We start from the raw sequence: 19,909 nt of genomic DNA, 5'->3' as shown, positions 1-19,909 counted from the left end.
ACACCAGAGCGAGGCTCCATAGGCTTTCATTGAAACAGCGACTTCCGGCTCACGCCAGAATGTAGAATGGGGCAAATAAAGTCATTTTCAGTGATCCCGGAGAAGGTAGCGGTAGGTGAGTATATTAACACACACACACTACATTACATGCACATACACACACATTTAATGAAAAAAAATATTTGTGGGAGTGCTTCTTTAAGGATGGGTTATTATTATTAATATACTTTGTGTAGAGCTTAGATATTATATTCAAGCACAGAATCTTTGTTCACCAATTTCAAACAAATGTTAAACCCAAAATGCTGCTTTGCTCATTCATCATTTGTGAGCTGAGGGGGAGGAAAGCAAGTGTAAGGGTCTGTTTACACCTGCCGACCAGCGGTACAAAATGACTGCTGATCAGCCATTTGCTGATCGGCAGTTGTTTAATAGCCATGTTCAGATGTACACTGCACAATCTAATAGAGGACTCTGTGCACATAGTCGGACATTGTTCTCAGCAGCGCCTGTCCTATTTACACAGGAAGATGTGGTGCTGAGAAGGTTGATCTTTTGTGCAAACCAAAAGATCACTTCACCTAGTGAATGAGCATTTTGATCGTTTATCAGGTGATCGGCAGCCCGTTTAGTCTGCACGATTATCATTATATGATCAATCTAAGGAACATTCGTTCACGATAATTGTGCGGTGTAAATGGACACTGTCAACTCGCTCTGTTAGCCTCCAATGGCCCGTGGAGAAGTAAAGGAACTTTTCTTCATCTGATCACTTCTCTCCTGCCAATGACAGAAGATATATGCTCTCTAATGAGGCGTTAGAATTTGAATCACTCCCTGTGATTAAGTGAACTCTGGGCCGCAAATCTTTACAGTATATGGTCTATTTATTTCTGGTGAATATCTGCATGTAGACAGATATAGATATGCGACACAAATGAACTCTGTACATCTGGACATTAATACTGCAAAATAATCGTGAACAAGCATCATTGAAAACACTAGTGTTACTATTTTCTTGACTGTATAAATAGGCAAAGGATCACCCGATAAAAGAGCAAAATGCTCATTCATCGGGTGAGAAGATCATCATTCTCAGCGGTACACTATTGTCTGTGAACAGGACTTGTACTGCTGAAAACTATGGCAGACTATATACACTGAGCGATCTAATATAGATCACCCAGTGCGCATTGTTTCCTTTGGTCTGCCTGTTTAAACAGGTATTCAAACGACCATCGATAGGTAAAAGTTTACAGATCGGTGGTCATATTGTGAGGGTCGGCCCATGTAAATGGACTTTAATTTTTAGGAGCCCTTACATTCCATTAGGCTCAGAATTTTAGTCACAAGCATAAAAGTTTATGCATTTTTTTACTAAACATTAAGCTTTATTGCAAAATTGCAGTAATGTGACTGTGACTAAAAAGTGGTGGCATTTTAGCATTGTGCCTGGTGTCTTTCAGAAAATATTTGTTGATGGGGAGAATACTTAATTTGCATCAAAATTGTGAAAAAATTGTCCTGGCGGCATCGGCATGAATGCTGTTTAGAAGGCGTGCTGCTACTGTAGTTTATATATTTAAAAAGAAAGAAAACCTTTATATGTAGACTGCCTTCTTGAAGGATATCGTTTGCTAGGACGCCTTTCAAATGTACTGGTTCTTCTTAATCTTCCAGCATGGGTAGCCTGGTATTCTGTCCGCCCACTTGAAAATAAACAAATACGATACAATGGTTATTTCAAAAGGTGATGAAAGAAGAAATCTGGGTATAACATCATTAATACAATATTACTCAAGGACTACAATCATTACAAACTATACAGAAAAAATATATACTTCCTCCATTTTAAAAGAATACATTTAATTAAAAGTAAAAAACTAATGCTGTGGAGTTGGGAACTAAAGAAACAAGAAAAAAAAATAGCACAGCTTTAGTATATTGGCCACATAGCGTATTTGTGTCCCTCCAGGGCTCAGAACCCTTATCCGCCCATTTTCTCATACAAGGTTTTAATTGCGAGCTATGCTTGGGTTTCTTTCATTTCCCCATTCAGATGAGGCCTGGTTTGACACATGGAGAGGAAGGACATTAGTGATAGGGACCAGCCATATTTAGATAGACTATGATGTGGTCGGATGGCTTTTGCGCGCTTTGATAAAAAAAAAGCGAAGTATCTTACATTTTTAACGTTTACACCAATTGTGGGGTTCATGCATTCAATGATCGCAGTGTGCTGATGCATGGTCTAAGCATATATGAATTAATGTAAAAACTCCAGGTTTAAAAAATATATACTGATAAATTCTTTTCATTGCCATTGTTTATATATTTATTTTTTTCCATCTATTTTTTTTTAATTAGTTTAAAACAGCTTTCTCATGAGGAGTATTTGGTGAAATTTTTATAGTTGAACATTTTCTGCAGCATTTTGAAATCTTTTAGTTAAATTTGGAAGTTTGGTTACTTGCTTTTTTTTCACTGCGTTTTGGAGTGCTTTTTTACATATGTATATATTGAGTTTTTGATGTTGTGGGTTTTGTCTCTTTTTGATATGAAGTTATAAATTAAGCTGCTTTATTTTTTATGCTTTCTGGTATTTGCTTAAACAAAACTTTATTGATGCAGTCATGTGTGGCTTAGGCTGAGTGCACACGATGCGGTTTTAATGCGGTAACGCATTAAAATCACATGGTAAGATGTCTGCCATGTATACCAATGATAATCCGCATGTGCTGTGCACATGATGCTGAAATTTCCGCTGCAGATTATCATTGCGGCACAAACCGCAGCACAACAAATTCAGGCGCGATTTCGTGGCGAAATTTGCGCCCATTGAATCGCAGCAAACCCGCATGTATAATATCTATACATGCCAATTTGCTGCATTTCAATGTAATCAATAGGCGCAAAATCGCGCCGCAGCTGGTACCGGAATCGAGAGAGGAGGCTGCTACTTATCTCATCCGACAGCTGCTCTGGCTGATATCAGCAAGAACAATGTGGATGGGAGAAACAGCAGCCTGCTCCTCCCAGCCCAAATGCTAGCGGCAGTTAAAAAAGAATAAAAAAAAGTTAAAAAAATTAAAAAAAAACTTCATACTCACCTGTCCGGCGGCCCCCAGTGTCCTCCTAGCCAATGCTGTCCAGTCGGCGGCTCGCTGTACACTGCGGGGCGCGGGCTCGCGCCCTGCTGTGTACTTACAGGATCTATGGTGATATCACTGATCACCTGATGGTCACGCGACCATCAGCTGATCAGTGACGTCAGCGATAACCTGATGGTCACGTGACCATCAGCTGATAGCTGAAGCCGGTAATCAGCTGATGCTTACTGTGGAAACCTTCACAAGAAGATTCCCACGGTCTATAGCTCACCTGGGCTCATCAGCTGATCTTCAGCTGATGAACCCCAGTGACCCCCTGCAGCATGTATGCTGAGAGGAGTGATTTTACACCCCTGTCAGTATACAGAGCTGTATTCTACAGCTGTGACATCAGTAATGGCTGTTGTCACAGCTGTAGAAATGATCCGCATCATCGTGGGACAGTCGTAATCGTGGATTGCGTCGTTGTCGGCGGACAGGTGAGGGATATTGCAGTTTGTTTTTTTAATTTTTTTTCAGGAGATCGAGGGCTTCGCGGAGGCGGGTAATAAAAAAAATTGTAGAACCGTGTGTGTTTTATTTCATTAAAATACTTTATTCTGCCCGTGTCTTTTATTGAAAATGCGCAGACCATTTTACTACACAGTTAGTAATGGGGACGTCTTATAGACGCTCTCCATTACTAACCTGGGCTTCACGTAAGCCGCCAATACAAGGCTGACGTGAACCCCAACCCCATTACCCCCTGCCTCCGCTACAGGGCAGTGTGGAAGAGCAAGGCTAAGCTCCAGATTTGGCGCATCTTATGGATGGGCCATTTCTGAGACAGCTGAGGAGTGATATTATTAGCCGCGGGGGTTAGTATTCATGGCCCCTTCCATGGCTATTAATATCAGCCCCCAGCTGTCTAGTTTAGCCTTTGCTGGCTCGATTTTGTAGGGGGATCCCACATCAATTTTTTTCTGAGGCCCCCTGTAATCTAGCCAGTAAAGAAAACAAACAGCTGTAGGCTGGTATTAATAGCCTTGGAACACTGTTGGTTAACGGCCCTTTCCGCGGCTAATAATATCATCCCCCAGCAGTCGGCATTCCCTCTGCTGGTTATAAAAATGAAGCAGGAGCCCACGCCAATTTTTTTTAAATTTTAGGCTTTGTGCCCATAATTCAGACGTAGCAGCGCTTTGGATGCAAATTTTTTCTGCGTCCAAAACGTTGAATTCTATTGAACGCAGGTAAATCTACATTTGTTCACTGAACCATGCGGATTTACCGCATTCTATACTTTCTAGTGGTCAAATTTCTGTTGCGGAGACTAGCGACTCCACAAGAGAATTTGACATGCTGCGGTCCTGAAAGACGCGCCGCATGTCAGTGTCCGCAGGTGATTGGCCGCCTCAGATGCACGCATAGCGGACATGGGATTTCTACAGATCCCATCCACTATGCTGTAACATCAGGATGCTGCGGGTTTGACGCTGTATAAACACGCAGCATCAAACCTGCAGCGGCTCCTGACCGTGGCCACGTACCCAAACTCACCCGTAGCATGTCTATTTCTGTTGCGGACACGCTACTCTCCGCTGCAGATTTTGACCGATTGAAGTGTCATTATATGCGGTGGATTCACATTTACCGACAACAAAAGTGCGGCATTAGAACACAGTGTTTTGGACGCAACATAAATTCGTGGTGTCGAAAGCACTGCTGAGTGCTGATCGGGGAATATAGTGGCTAACGAACCAGCTGGAGATGTTAATTATGGCCAGAGAAAATGTTTGCCTAGTGGCACATTCCCAGTCTAAAAAAAAACGGCTCACAGCAGTCGCATAAATTACCTGAATAGAAATGCTTATGAAGATTGGGTGAATGGGACAAGCTGACACCCAGCTCTTTTGTTTGGTGATGTCAATGTGTCAATCAGACCTTTTCATGACCGAACAAAGTAAAGAAACACACAGACAGTGTAAACACTTTATTTGAAATACAACACACCCATTCTTTAATCGTTTAAATGAACCAATATACTCACCCCTGTTCTATGGTACTCCAAGGGCTTAAGCCATGTGCCACCAACTTTATAGCTCCAAAAATCATTCATTGATGCTCAAAAATGCTTAAAAAACCGCATGTAAAAACGTGTCAAAAACGCGTCAAAAATGCATGTAAAAACCGCATACGTTTTTTCTGGCAAAGAGAGACAAAAATGCTCAGGAAATTTCTGCTTCAAATCTGCATTGTGGGCACATACCCTTACATGGGTTTTTTACTTGTGGATTTTCTGCATCTAATGCAATTCTATCTGGAGAATCTGCAGATAAAACTCTGCAACCAAACAAGAGAAATTGACATGTTGCAGATTTCAAATTCACCGCAGATCAGTTTACAGATTACCACACAACAGGAAAAGCACAGTGGCCATGAGATTTCTATAAACTCCATCTAGATAGCTGTAAGCTGTAGAATCAAACATCAAAAACTCATTGTCAGAACTTAACGCAACACAAATATTAAATAGAATGAAATTTTCTGCGGAAAAAAAACAAGTTTCTTTAAAAGTATAGGTTAAAGTGGCAGTTTAATTTTTAGGCGGACCTAAAGTCTGCTTAAAATAGTAAACTAGTATGCATCATACACAAAATAAAAATCTTTATTCCATCAGCAAGTATACTTTCTTTTAATCAGTGTAATTGCAGATTTACATCTACAAATGCTATTTTTTATTTTTACAAATCATACATTTACCTGAATCGGAATCTTGACCCCAATCTAATAAATTCAGATCGAGCTGGTTTAGTATTTGCTGGATTTCGAAGCCTAAAAAATGCGTGATGCTCCACTGCACATTTCCACAAATGTTTGCAGACTTTAGAGTTATCCAAGCGGAAAACAAAGGTATGTTCTTGTTCTCTACCCTACAGTTTAAAAAAAAGGTGCGATATTATAAGTCATTCTGTAGATAGTTTGTCCTTAGAGATTTACCATTATTAGAATCATAAGAGTAATACAAAATATAAAACTAACCAAAAAAATTATAAACGAGTTCATTTTTAATTGTAATAGTGCAGCAATAATAAAAATGGTAATATATTTGTGAGGCCTAGTCCCAGTAAGTTCGTAAGTTAGTGTAGTGTTAGTGTAGGGAGTACAATTGGGGGAGGAAGGTTGAACTGGATCGACCTAGGTCTTTATTCAACCTACGTTACTATGTTACTTCATACACTAATTTTTATTATACATACCTGCTCATCATCCTCTACTACAATAAGGGTTAACTTGCTTTTCTTAAAGTCCATTTTGGTGATTTTAGGCCTAATAAAACAGAGAAAAAATTACAAGTCATGAAACTAACATTATTCAAAAATAAGAATGCAATGAAGTCTAAGGAATTAAGTTTTGTATCTACGAAGTGTTTATCTCTCGTGATATGCAGTATTTTTTTCTGTTTCACACAAAATCCAACAGAAAAACAACCGTGTGCTGCATTTATTATGTATTGTAAGCTTGCAAGAAGGGCCTTCACCCTCTGTGTAACTGTCATGCCATATTTTAAAAAAAGCTACCTCAGGATTGTAAAGCGATGTGGAATATGTTGGTGCTATAGAAATAAAAATTATTATGTATCCTCTCCTAAGGCCTTTACTAGCCTACAACTACAGTTCCACCATTAAGATTCCATGTACAGTGGTGACCAAAAGTTTTGCTTTTTTTTTTAAAGTGTGATTACTTCTGTCTAGTTGTTGTGATGCCACTTTCCTGGTGATTTTAGTAAACCAGAAGCAAATAGTTGTCAGCTATAAGGAATAAATTGTTTTTGACACTGTTTTATCCCTTCATGTGTTAGTTTTCAACATTTGCTGGGTCAAATGTTTTGTATTTTTGTTATGGGTAGTTGAATTTTGCATACATCATACATTTTTGTGTGTGTGTGTGTGTGTGTGTGTGTGTGTGTGTGTGTGTGTGTGTGTGTGTGTGTGTGTGTGTGTGTGTGTGTGTGTGTGTGTGTGTGTGCGCGCGCGTGTTTTTAGGTTATAACATGGCAAAAAAAAGCCAAATTTATCACCAGATGTCAGGAAGTTTATTATTCTGAGAGTGAAGTCAGGCAAAAGCCAAAAAGAGGTAGCTATGAAACTCAACTGTTCTCAGAGTCAAGTGTCAAGTATATTAAAGAAAGAAAGAGAAGGTTATGGAACAGCTGACAAACCTAGAAGTGGACGACCGCGGAAAACTTCCTCCAGAGTTGATCACATTATTAAGAAAAAGTCAGTATCTGATGTCCATAAAAGTGCTGTACAGGTTTCACACGAAATGAACGAAGAATTTGGGGTCAAAGTGAGTCGCCAAACTGAGGTGCGATGGCTAAGAGCAGTAGGGTTGAATGCACGAGTTCCAGTCAAGAAGCTTTTCATCTCTACAAAGAACCGGAAGGTCCGACTTGAGTTTACCAAAGAACACAGCCAATGGAAAGATACAGATTGGTCTGAGGTGTTGTGGGTGGATGAATCAAAGTTTAATCTGTTTGGTAGTGATGGCAAGCATAGAATTGATGGAAATATGAATGCCACCATGTACAAGGATATACTGGAGAATGTAATGCTGCCACATGGTAAAACCAAAGTAGGCAGGGGATGGAAATTCCAGCGAGACAAATGATCCTAAGCATACATCCAATTTAGTCAAAAATTGGTTAGCAAACAAAAATGTTCGCCTGTTGCAATGGCCAAGCCAATCACCTGATTTATACTCTACAGAGCACCTTTGGGATGAGTTAGGGAGACGAGCTGGGGCCCATACTCATAGCAATAAAGATGAATTGTTTGCAAATGGGATGAAGCCAGATTCCTCAAGATGTCTTGAATTCTCTAGTGGCTTCAATGCCCCGTCGGTGTGGTGCAGTAATTAAAGCAAGAGGTTATGCTACAAAATACTAAGTTATGGCATTGTAAACAATAAATTACTCTTTATGTTGTGATCAATAAATAGTATATGAAAAACTTCTGGCAGTCAGTTTTCTTTAATTAAATGACCATACCTATATTCAAAAGCATTTTGGTTAAAATTAAGGTCTTGCATGATGACAACTTCATGCACTTTCAATTCATCACAACAACCAAACAGAAGTAATCACACTTTAAAAAAAATTGCAAAACTTTTGGTCCCACTGTAAATGGCTCTGCTGTGTGCAGGAGGCCTAAAAGCTAGGTGACCTATTTGTCACAGCACTGGCTGAAAAGCTGCATGAGAATTACTGGCACCTCCTGAGTGCCAGAAAACAATTACTATTCGCACATGCAGCAAGAGAAAACTCGAAGGGTGAATGCACACATTGACACTCCAGATTTTGTTGCAGAAAACTGCAACTGTCTCATTCAACTGAAAAGGAAAAATACATGCCCCCCAGAGATGAATCTCTGGTAACAACCCCTTATATCATAAATTATAACCTAAACTTTACTAGCTAAGGCTGTGTGCCCACGATGCGTTTTTTAAGCGTTTCTGCAGCGGCAATTCCGCTGCAGAAACGCTTAAAAAACGCTTGGTAGAAGGCCTGCCATGTTCACCAAAGATAATTCGAGGAGCACAGATCCTAGGCCGCACGTCACTGTTTCCGGCAATCTGATTGCCGGAAAGAGTGAGAAATGCTGTGATTGGCTGTTCAGAATTGAACAGCCAATCACAGCGATCGTGGGTGCGAGGCGGCGGTGACACCCCTCGAGATGCCGGCACCATCTACCCTAAGGTAAGATGGCACCGGAAATTTAATGCGATCACCGAAACTGAAGTCGCGGTGCCGCATTAAAGATAGGGCGTACTAATAAATATCAGGCCCATAAGGCCCAGGGCACGGATACGTATTAGTACGCCCTGGGCCAGAAAGGGGTTAAAGGAATCTGTCCGTAGGATGAACCCTCCTAAGCCGTCTATATGGTAATGTAGGTCATAGGAAGCCAAATAAAATGATACCTTGATATCTGCGATCCAATGTTTTATTTCTGAGAAATCCACATTTTTCTTAATATTAAGGTCTAAGGGCCAAACACTGATCTGCATAATAATCTGCCTCCAGAGCTTATTTGAAATGAAAGAGGGAGTTACCAGTGTGAGACATGTCATAACTGACAATCTGCTCTCCTGATATACATGTCTCAAAATGCCCACAAAGACAGTTTTGAGGGGTTGATCTTTCTGACAAGTGCCCTTTAAGCAGCAATATCTAAAAATGTTTTAAACTCTTCTGCCTTGATAATGTACTAAACAGTCTCTCTTCAAATGAGTCAATTAAAACTAAGCCTAGTAAGAGAAAAATCTATTTTTGTTACCTACAATTCTCTACAATATCCTATGCAACATCTCAGGTTTTTACAATTGATTGCAATAGTAGTGTCTGTAAAATTTTGACACACAGTCCCCAATATATACAGCACATAACGCCACACAGCCCACCCACATCTACACGGCATAATCACACACAGAGCCCGTCTATATACAGTAAGAGCCCACATAAAGTCCCCTATGTACAGTATGAGCCTGTACAGTCCCCCCATATACAAGATGAGCCATCACAGGGGCCCTCCTATATAGACTATGAGCCATCACATAACCTCCCTATATATAGCATGAACCCACACACAACTTCCCTATTGTAGGAAAGCCAGGTAGGACAGGGTTAAAACTTAGCACTGGAGGGCCTGATTACTTACACCTGGCTAGCTATGTCTAGAGCCAGGCCCTGTGTTCATTTGTTGGTCAATCAGCTGAGAAAGATGAGCAGAATGGGTTGGGTTGGAGTTGCAAAGACACAAACCAGAATCGCTGTGAGAGGAGACTGCACAGGTCGTGAGCACCAAACTCCAAGTGTCACCTGTTGCTATATACGACAGCTATTTTGTGTGTCCGAACTGGAACTAGCTCAGCAGTGTCCGAGTCACCAGTATATGTGAGCCTGAATTGCGGTCTGGGTGAGACCCTGTTGTTTTGCCTTCATTAGAAATGGACTGTGATTTTTGTTATTATGTATGTGCTAGGAATTGGCTAGTTTTATTTAACCCCTTCACGACATGTCATTCATGTACGGCACATGTCGTGTCTTCCCCTTTGATGCTGTCTCCGGCGCGGAGCCCGTATTTTTCCTGGCACATGACAGTTGATCTGATGGGCTGTCATGTGCCCACCCGCGGCTGTTAACATGTTATATGCTGCTGTCAATCTCTGACAGCGGCATTTAACATGGTCGAGCTGGAAGCGTGTCACAAACCACTCCCATCGGCACACCTGTCACATGACTCCGTGGACCCCTGTGGTTGTCATAGATGATCTGCTATGAGCGCTGCCCAGCGGTGGCGTTCATAGCAGGTGAGCACTTTTGTTACACATAGCAGGGCTGAAGCACTGCTATGTGTAATACAGGCGATGAGATGATCGCAGCTTCTAGTCTCCCATGGAGTCTCCTACTGAAGCAAAAGCAAGTAAAAAATAGAAAGAAAAAAAGTTTTTAAAAATATTTAAAAATATAAAAGTTCAAATCACCTCACTTTCACCCGACTAAAAATAAAATGCTAAAAAAAAAAAAAAAAAAAAAAAAAAAATCAAAACTACACATTTGGTATCGCCGCGTTCAGAATCGTCCGATCTATCAATATATATAAATAATTAATCTGATCGGTAAACGGCATAACGATAAAAAAAATCAAAACACCAGAATTACGTTTTTTTCGTTACAGCAACATTGTGATAAAATGCAATAACAGGTGATAAACACATTGTATGGTGAAAGAAGGAGCCAGCAGCCCCACATCCACCATAATATTCAACTCTCCTGCATCTTGAGGATGTAGATAGCAGAGAAATCGGGATGCCGGATGGGGAGGGCGGCCCTCGGTCCACTGCTTTCAGCCCTTCGGTTGCTTCTGTTCGTGGGTCGAACTGGAACAGCCGGAGGGCTCGATAGGGCCCGCAGGCCGCACTTTGCCTAGGTCTGGTATAAAGTCAGCCATACAGAAAACAGCTGTAGGTTCATTCAGCAAAAAGCTATGTCTCTCAATGCTACTATAAATACTGTCGTTTTTTTTCTGTGGTGGAGAATTTTCCTCTCTCTATTGAAATAATAACTTATTCAGTAACATATGCCCTTACAATGACACCCATATAATTTAGAACCCTATCCTTGTGTTTAATCAAGTGTCTGGTTTAGAGATCTCTGGAGCTATGAGCAGCAAAAACACTTGTCTTGCCGCTAAATGCTAATTAGCCAAAATAGTGTGGTGGGGCATTATTTTCATTGACTAATTCTGGCCTTAGGTGCTGTAATCACACTGACTCAAAATGACTGACATCTTCTCCATTGTGCTCAGTCATAGTTTCAGTGAAGGAAACACACACAACATTCTGCACTGAAGCTATGACTGGGCAGAATGAAGATGTACGGCAAGTCACGTTGAGTGGGTGTGATTACAGCACCGAGGCTGGGACTAGTCCAGGGGAATAGACACCCCAAAGAACTAGCCCCAGGTTAATTTGCATATCATGAGCGGTGTAACTAATTTGTTCTTGCGGTTCATAGCTCCAGAGTTATCTCTCACCAGACACTTAATTAAAATGCAGGGTTAGGATATTGGTGACAGTCTGGGGGCCTTAGGAAACCTGACAGACTCTCTTTAAAATCCAACATTTCAAATTCGCCTACCCCACCCTCCAACACCTGCACATTGAGAAGCTATGATGCACATTAGATGGTCAGTGAACAAAAGCTAAAACGGTCATGTTTTGCCAACGTTAATGACCAGGCTAGCTTGTTACAGTATTGTTCCACAGAGCCCACTGCATTTTCTTGGAACAAGCTTGAAGTCCGTCATATCTGGAGTCAGGAAGGAAAATTTCCCTCATTAATGGGCAATTAGCATGCACTTGTGTCTTCTTTCAACTTTAAGTTTAAGGCCACGGCCCCACTATCAGTATTCGGTCAGTATTTTTTTCTCAGGAATGGGAGCCAAAACCAGGAGTGGGTGATAACTGCAGAATTGGTGACTTGTTTCTATTATACCTTTTCTCTGATTGTTCCTCACCTGGTTTTGGCTCCCAATACTGACCGAATACTGATAGCGGGGATGTGACCTTACTGTTGTTTCAAAAGAATGTCTGTGTCTGATTCTAGCCCCTCCCTATCCATAGAACTTTATAAGCACCAACGGCCATCTTCTATCTCCGTAATGGGTAGATCAGTATTCACTGAATTAATTTTTACCCGTGAGCTAAAAATATTAAGAATCAAAGATCAGTCCAGAAAAGGAAACACATTTCTCTGATCAGGTATATTACAAAGTTTCTTATTTTTGTGTACATTATTAATTTATGCTATATGTAAAGGACAATTTAAAATGATTGTTGCTCTTTAAAGCTATGAAAGGTAAATAAGTAAAGGGGTGACTATTACCAAAAGAATAAGCCTATCTTGTTTGAACCTTCAAATATTAATATTCCGGTTGGTGTTAATCCAAGCGCATAATCACAGCCATCTTTACCCTAGAAAATAAAAACAGAATTAGAATGTTAGAGAATGAAAAATGCATGCAAAGGTGTCAGTATCCTTTATGTTTCTCAAATGCAAAATTAAGCAACTTTCTAAACAAGCTGCTCTCGATTTTATGTATGCATTTCATGTTGCTGCTGCTTCTGACATACATCGGACAGCACATTGCTCCTTTTTCAAACAAACTTTAATAAAATGTTCACATTTTTTACACAAATCACAATGGGATAGGAAAAGAATTAGGAAAAAGATGGGGAAGAGGAGGAAAGGTATTTTTCTATGGAATAACACAGGGGGAAGGAAAGTCAGAGGGATAAAAAAAGTACATGGAGCAAGTATTAGTAACCATGTAAAGCATGATATACATGGAACTTAAAACACTAAATACAAAACCATAAAACCATTTACCTTAACAGTAATAAAAACAGTGGTTTAACTACTTACATCTTAAGGCTTGAAAGACTTTGGTAAGAATCTGAGAGGACTTACAAGTAAAATTATGATGCAAGACTGATCCAAGGATTCGATCTTTTCTAGTAGGTTTTGAAATAATTAATCGAGATAGCATGACTTCTTTCATATGTATTATGTAGTGTTCACTTATCTATAATGGCCATGATGGCAGGGATAGCAGGTTCTTTCCAAAATGTTGCTATGACATTTTTGGAAACCAGGAATATATGAACAACAATTGGTTTGTAAATTGGGTTTATTCTGTCTAAATCTAAAGAAAGTAGAATCATCTGTGGTAGCAGAACAATATTCTGTTGAGTAATCTGGTTAACTAATTTAGAAATCTCTCTCCAAAAAGGTTGCAATTTAGGACAACTGCTCCAGCAAATTGGAGAATTTTCTGGAAAAGCTTATATTCACGGGAGTAAAGTACTACCTAGAAATTATTTTATAAAAGGACGCATGTAAAGACGCACAAATATTAGAGGAGAGACCAGTTACAAATATTAGAGGAGATTTCAAGTCCTTCTCCCAATTGATCATAAAAGTAGTTTTTTCAAATTCTAAATCCTGGTTTAGAAAGTCAAATATTTTTTGATTTCCAGAGAAGATTGTTGTTAGTGTTACATAACAATATGACAACAGACTCAGTGGCTAATGACTTATATCAGAGGAGATTTGATATTGATTATCTTATTGGTACAAGGGGTATAACGTCTCTGTTAGAAAAATTATTCTGGGTTTTTAGTATTTGGAATGAAATAAACTTATTTCTGTCATTAATGTCTCTAACTTTTGTTATATTGCCGATTTTCCAAGTGTCTGGAAGTTTTTGATTCAATATCAGTTCTATGAATTGTAAGGAAATATTTTTAATTTGATCAAAACTTGTTTATTCCTACTTTGTAGGCATGCCAAAATTTTCCAAGCATGTATGATAGCCAATACCGCGGGATGAATAGGAAGAGAGAGGGAAGGAGAAATAATATGGTCAAGTATTAATTTAATTAATGGAGTGTTGTTATTTAAATATAATTCAATGTCCTTCCAAACAGGAGGATTCTCGATCTTAATCCATTTGAGCAATTGCTGAATCAAATTTGCATAATAATAAAAATATATAATAATAATAAAAAAATAAGAATAGTTGGTTAAAATTTGGAAGAGCCAGTCCACCTGTAATCTTGTTTACTAGGCATTTATATGCTATTCAGGCTCTTTTTTGTCCCAAAAATTTTATTTAAAAGTAATTGGAGTCTGTTTAAAAATTTTAAAGGGAATTTCAATGGGATAGCTCTGAAGATATAAAGTATCTTTGGCAGGATAAATAATTTGAAGGTAGTAATTCTTCCAACCAAGGAGAGTTTGTACTTAGCACATTGCCCCTGGCCATTTCAGCCCTCTCTCACTGGATTCCCCTCTCTATTTTCACAGTAGTAAGGGTGACCATACAACTTGGACAGATTCTATTCAAGTAACAAGTTTTCCTCCTAATCCACCCATGCACGTTCTTGCGGAGAATGCTGCTTATCTATTTTTTTTTTAAGCTCTGACATCTGCCAGTACAACATCACTAAACAGCTGGATGGTCATCTGGCTCTGACAAATTTGGCAGATTCAGCAAATGTTCATTTTGTATGGGTACTTTTAGAGATACCAGCTGGGAAAAGGGGAGGAGGTTGTGAAATGCAAATCTCAGAGTCAAGAAAGGTGAAAAATCCAATTCTTAAAGAAAGGCATATCACCCAAGATATGCACCAAATAGCTATGGACGAAAGAACACAAGGCAGTGGAAAGGGGAAGAGGGGAATCATATAGGCTATTGTATATTGTAAGGCTAAGTGCTTGATGCAGAAATGCTGCTGATTTTTTCCGCATCTCCCTGGCAGGAAAAAAGCATGTGGATTTTACATGCATTTTTCCTGCCAGGTAGAAGCGTTTGTCAAGCGTTTTTGCATGCGGGTTATCAAGCGCTTTTCCAAGCGATTTTAGCATCACTTGGAAAGTGCTTGTCAACTTGGTCACACTATATAAATCCATGCAAACGGCATGGATTTATATAGTGTGACCAAGTTAATAGTTAAAAAAAAAGAATAAAAATGGTAAAAAAAAACAAAAAAAAAACATTATACTCACCTTCTGATGGCCCCTGGTCTCCTGTACGGCTCGCGATGGTCTAAAAGGACCTGCGATGATGTAATTTAGTCATGTGACAGGTCACGTGATCGCCGACGTCAGCATACAAGAGACCGGACGCATAATACAGGAGACCGGGGGACATCGGAAGCCAAGTATAATGTATATTTTTCATTTTAAATTCTTTTTTTTACAGGTACTATGGTACCCAGGTCTGGTGGAGAGTCTCCTCTTCTCTAGACCCGGGTACCATCCGCACATTGAATCGCTTAATATTCGCATGTGCACATGTAGTCATGCGGATATTAAGAGATTCAATGCAAGTCAATGGCGGCAATTATGCTGCTTGTCCGCAAAATTAATGGACATGCTGCGTATTTTTCCGCAATGATAATCCGCAGTGAAAATTTCCGCAGCATGTGCACAGCACATGAAGATTATCATTGGGGGACATGGGGCACGTATTACCAAGCGGTTTTTAAGAGTTTTCGCTGCGGAAATTCCGCGGCAAAAACGCTTGAAAAACGCATAGTTGGCACGCAGCCTTAACAGAGGGGAGAACCTAGAGCACCCAGACCACACTGTGAGGCTACGGAGAGATCTCACTCATCACAATCAGTGCTTGAAGGCACAAGGCAAAGATTCCTCATATGCTATAGATGAGAAAATAATTCTATAAATTAAAAGGGTTGTCTCAACATGATAAATGGGTAAAATTGCAAAATGTTTGTACATAAAGTAACTGCTATTTACATTAAAAATCCTCTCCATTCTTGAGACCAGATGCATTTTTAATGCTATAGTTCACTGCTCATTGTCTAGGCTAATGGCCCACTGCCGTCTGACAGAGGTGGCCAATCTCCAATGCAATGAGTGCTGCTGTCAAGATGACTGGTACGTTGGATCAGGCCACTCAGTACTCCTGCGCTCCTCTAATGCTGCCTTAGCTAGCAGCGTAGAATAGTACACAGTTTGTGTCAGTGGTGCAATCATGCTGCCAGCCTAAACTTCAGGAGTGCACAGCTCCTGGAAAGGAAGAAGCTAGGAAAGGTAACTTGAGAAGAACCCACAAACCAGTTTATGACCAAGTGGCATAAATTTATGGAACATGTTCCTGGGATTTAACTTTGCACCATTGTAAATTTACAGTGCAGGCTTAAAACTCCCGCTTCTGCAATCTTGCAAAAGCAAGTCATGTTTTAGACTGTAAGAAACAGTTATAGACCCGAGGCATAAGACAGAAGCAATTAACACTTCTTTTTCCGGCTACAAAACGCTCATAGTTCAGAAGTATCAGCATTGCCAATGCTTCTGTAGGTCCTGGCGGTCACATGATCACTAGGCCTCTGGAAAGCACAGCAGGGCTGTGCCAGTGCTTTCTGTCACTGTATTGGGCAGTTTCCAATATAACTGGGGCTCCCAAGGATGCCCTAGTTATAGTAGAAAAAATGAACAATAAAGAGAAGGCAAAAAAGTCTCTCTCTGAGATTTTATGACATCTTGGGCAACAAATTATGTTAAAAAAAACAACAATATATACATATGTATGTACACTGCTCAAAAAAATAAAGGGAACACTCAAATAACACATCCTAGATCTGAATGAATGAAATATTCTCATTGAATACTTTGTTCTGTACAAAGTTGAATGTGCTGACAACAAAATCACACAAAAATCATCAATGGAAATCCAATTTATTAACCAATGGAGGCCTGAATTTGGAGTCACGCCCAAAATTAAAGTGGAAAAACACGCTACAGGCTGATCCAACTATGATGTAATGTCTTTAAAATAAGTCAAAATGAGTCTCAGTATTGTGTGTGGCCTCCACGTGCCTGTATGACCTCCCTACAACACCTGGGCATGCTCCTGATGAGGTTGCGGATGGTCTCCTGTGGGATCTCCTCCCAGACCTGGACTAAAGCATCCGCCAACTCCTGGACAGTCTGTGGTGCAACGTGACGTTGGTGGATGGAGCGAGACATGATGTCCCAGATGTGCTCAATCGGATTCAGGTCTGGGGAACGGGCGGGCCAGTCCATAGCTTCAATGCCTTCATCTTGCAGGAACTGCTGACACACTCCAGCCACATGAGGTCTGGCATTGTCCTGCATTAGGAGGAACCCAGGGCCAAACGCACCAGCATATGGTCTCACAAGGGGTCTGAGGATCTCATCTCGGTACCTAATGGCAGTCAGGCTACCTCTGGCGAACACATGGAGGGCTGTGCGGCCCTCCAAAGAAATGCCACCCCACACCATTACTGACCCACTGTCAAAGTAGTCATGCTGAATGATGTTGCAGGCAGATCGCTCTCCACAGCGTCTCCAGACTCTGTTACGTCTGTCACATGTGCTCAGTGTGAACCTGCTTTCATCTGTGAAGAGCACAAGGCGCCAGTGGCGACTTTGCCAATCCTGGTGTTCTGTGGCAAATGCCAAGCGTCCCGCACAGTGTTGGGCTGTGAACACAACCCCCATCTGTGGATGCCGGGGCCTCATACCACCCTCATGGAGTCGGTTTCTAACAGTTTGTGCAGACACATGCACATTTGTGACCTGCTGGAGGTCATTTTGCAGGGCTCTGGCAGTGCTCCTCCTGTTCCTCCTTGCACAAAGGCAGAGGCAGCGGTCCTGCTGCTGGGTTGTTGTCCTCCTACGGCCCCCTCCACGTCTCCTGGTGTACTGGCCTGTCTCCTGGTAGCGCCTCCAGCCTCTGAACAGTACGCTGACAGACACAGCAAACCTTCTTGCCACAGCCTGGATGAGCTGCACTACCTGAGCAACTTCTGTGGGTTGTAGAGTCGGTCTCATGCTGCCACGAGTGTGAAAGCACAACCAACATTCAAAAGTGACCAAAACATCAGCCAGAAAGCATTGGTACTGAGATGTGGTCTGTGGTCCCCACCTGCAGAAACACTCCTTTATTGAATGTGTCTTGATAATTGCCAATAATCTCCATCTATTGTCTATTCCACTTGCACAACAGCATGTGAAATTGATTGTCAATCAGTGTTGCTTCCTAAGTGGACAGTTTGATTTCACAGAAGTTTGATTTAGCTGGTTGACACATGCGGAATTAACTTGGCATTGTGACATTTGTACTGTAGATCAGTCTGGAAGTGGGAAATGCACTGCAGCTAATTTTGTTTTTGTTTTTTTGTTTTTTTAAAACGTAAAAAGTTAATTCAGAGTGTCATTTATTATTCAACCCCTCAAACCACAAGAATTCTGTTTGGTCCCCCTAAAGTATTAAGAAGTAGTTCAGGCACCAAGAATAATGAGCTTCACATGTGTGGATTAAAGATCTCTTTTGCCAGCCTTTTCTGACTATTTAAGACCCTCCCCAAACTTGTGAACAGCACTCAGACATGGTCAACATGGGAAAGACAAAGGAGCATTCCAAGGCCATCAGAGACAAGATCGTGGAGGGTCATAAGGCTGGCAAGGGGTACAAAACCCTTTCCAAGGAGTTGGGCCTACCTGTCTCCACTGTTGGGAGCATCATCCGTAAGTGGAAGGCTTATGGAACTACTGTTAGCCTTCCACGGCCAGGACAGCCTTTGAAAGTGTCCTCCCGTGCCGAGGCCAGGCTTGTCCGAAGAGTCAAGGCTAACCCAAGGACAACAAGGAAGGAGCTCCGGGAAGATCTCATGGCAGTGGGGACATTGGTTTCAGTCAATACCATAAGTAACGTACTCCACCGCAATGGTCTCCGTTCCAGACGAGCCCGTAAGGTACCTTTACTTTCAAAGCGTCATGTCAAGGCTCATCTACAGTTTGCTCATGATCACTTGGAGGACTCTGAGACAGACTGGTTCAAGGTTCTATGGTCTGATGAGACCAAGATCGAGATCTTTGGTGCCAACCACACACGTGGCGTTTGGAGACTGGATGGCACTGCATACGACCCCAAGAATACCATCCCTCCAGTCAAGCATGGTGGTGGCAGCATCATGCTGTGGGGCTGTTTCTCTGCGAAGGGGCCTGGCCATCTGGTCCGCATCCATGGGAAGATGGATAGCACGGCCTACCTGGAGATTTTGGCCAAGAACCTCCGCTCCTCCATCAAGGATTTTAAGATGGGTCGTAATTTCATCTTCCAACAAGACAACGACCCAAAGCACACAGCCAAGAAAACCAAGGCCTGGTTCAATAGGGAAAAAGTCAAGGTGTTGGAGTGGCCTAGTCAGTCTCCTGACCTTAACCCAATTGAAAACTTGTGGAAGGAGCTCAAGAATAAAGTCCACATGAGACACCCAAAGAACCTAGATAACTTGGAGAAAATCTGCATGGAGGAGTGGGCCAAGATAACTCCACAGACCTGTGCCGGCCTGATCAGGTCTTATAAAAGACGATTATTAGCTGTAATTGCAAACAAGGGTTATTCCACAAAATATTAAACATAGGGGTTGTATAATAATTGACCCACACTTTTATGTTTAAAATTTAATAAAATTCAACTGAGCAACATAACTTTTTGGTTTGTAAGATTTATGCTTCTGTTCATAAAACCTACTCTCATTTGCAGTTTGAAGGCTCTAACTTATTTGCATCTTATCAAACCAGCTAAATCTGCAGGGGGTTGAATACTACTTGTAGGCACTGTGTGTATATGTATATATATATATATATATATATATATATATATATATATATATATATATATATATATATATATATATAT

At 40.9% G+C, this 19,909-nt stretch overlaps 1 protein-coding gene across 6 annotated transcripts in view; it reads right to left on the bottom strand.

The window, feature by feature from the left end:
• Nucleotides 1-19,909, bottom strand: part of EPB41L4B (erythrocyte membrane protein band 4.1 like 4B) — a 1,171,543-nt gene that overhangs the window by 953,370 nt on the left and 198,264 nt on the right. For all 6 annotated transcript variants that reach the window (XM_073678479.1, XM_073678478.1, XM_073678481.1 and 3 more), the window contains 4 exons: nucleotides 12,538-12,626; nucleotides 6,350-6,419; nucleotides 5,853-6,022; nucleotides 1,600-1,709 (listed from right to left, as the gene is read on the bottom strand). In XM_073678479.1, the coding sequence (XP_073534580.1) occupies nucleotides 1,600-1,709; nucleotides 5,853-6,022; nucleotides 6,350-6,419; nucleotides 12,538-12,626 (439 nt within the window). The remainder of the gene's footprint in view (nucleotides 1-1,599; nucleotides 1,710-5,852; nucleotides 6,023-6,349; nucleotides 6,420-12,537; nucleotides 12,627-19,909) is intronic.

Source organism: Phyllobates terribilis, unplaced genomic scaffold, assembly GCF_046119375.1.
Source record: "Phyllobates terribilis strain yellow unplaced genomic scaffold, ASM4611937v1 Scaffold_4__5_contigs__length_816908805, whole genome shotgun sequence".
Classification (NCBI taxonomy): Eukaryota; Metazoa; Chordata; class Amphibia; order Anura; family Dendrobatidae; genus Phyllobates; species Phyllobates terribilis.
Note: the sequence above shows the minus strand (reverse complement) of the source record. Positions and strands in the feature narration are given on the sequence as shown.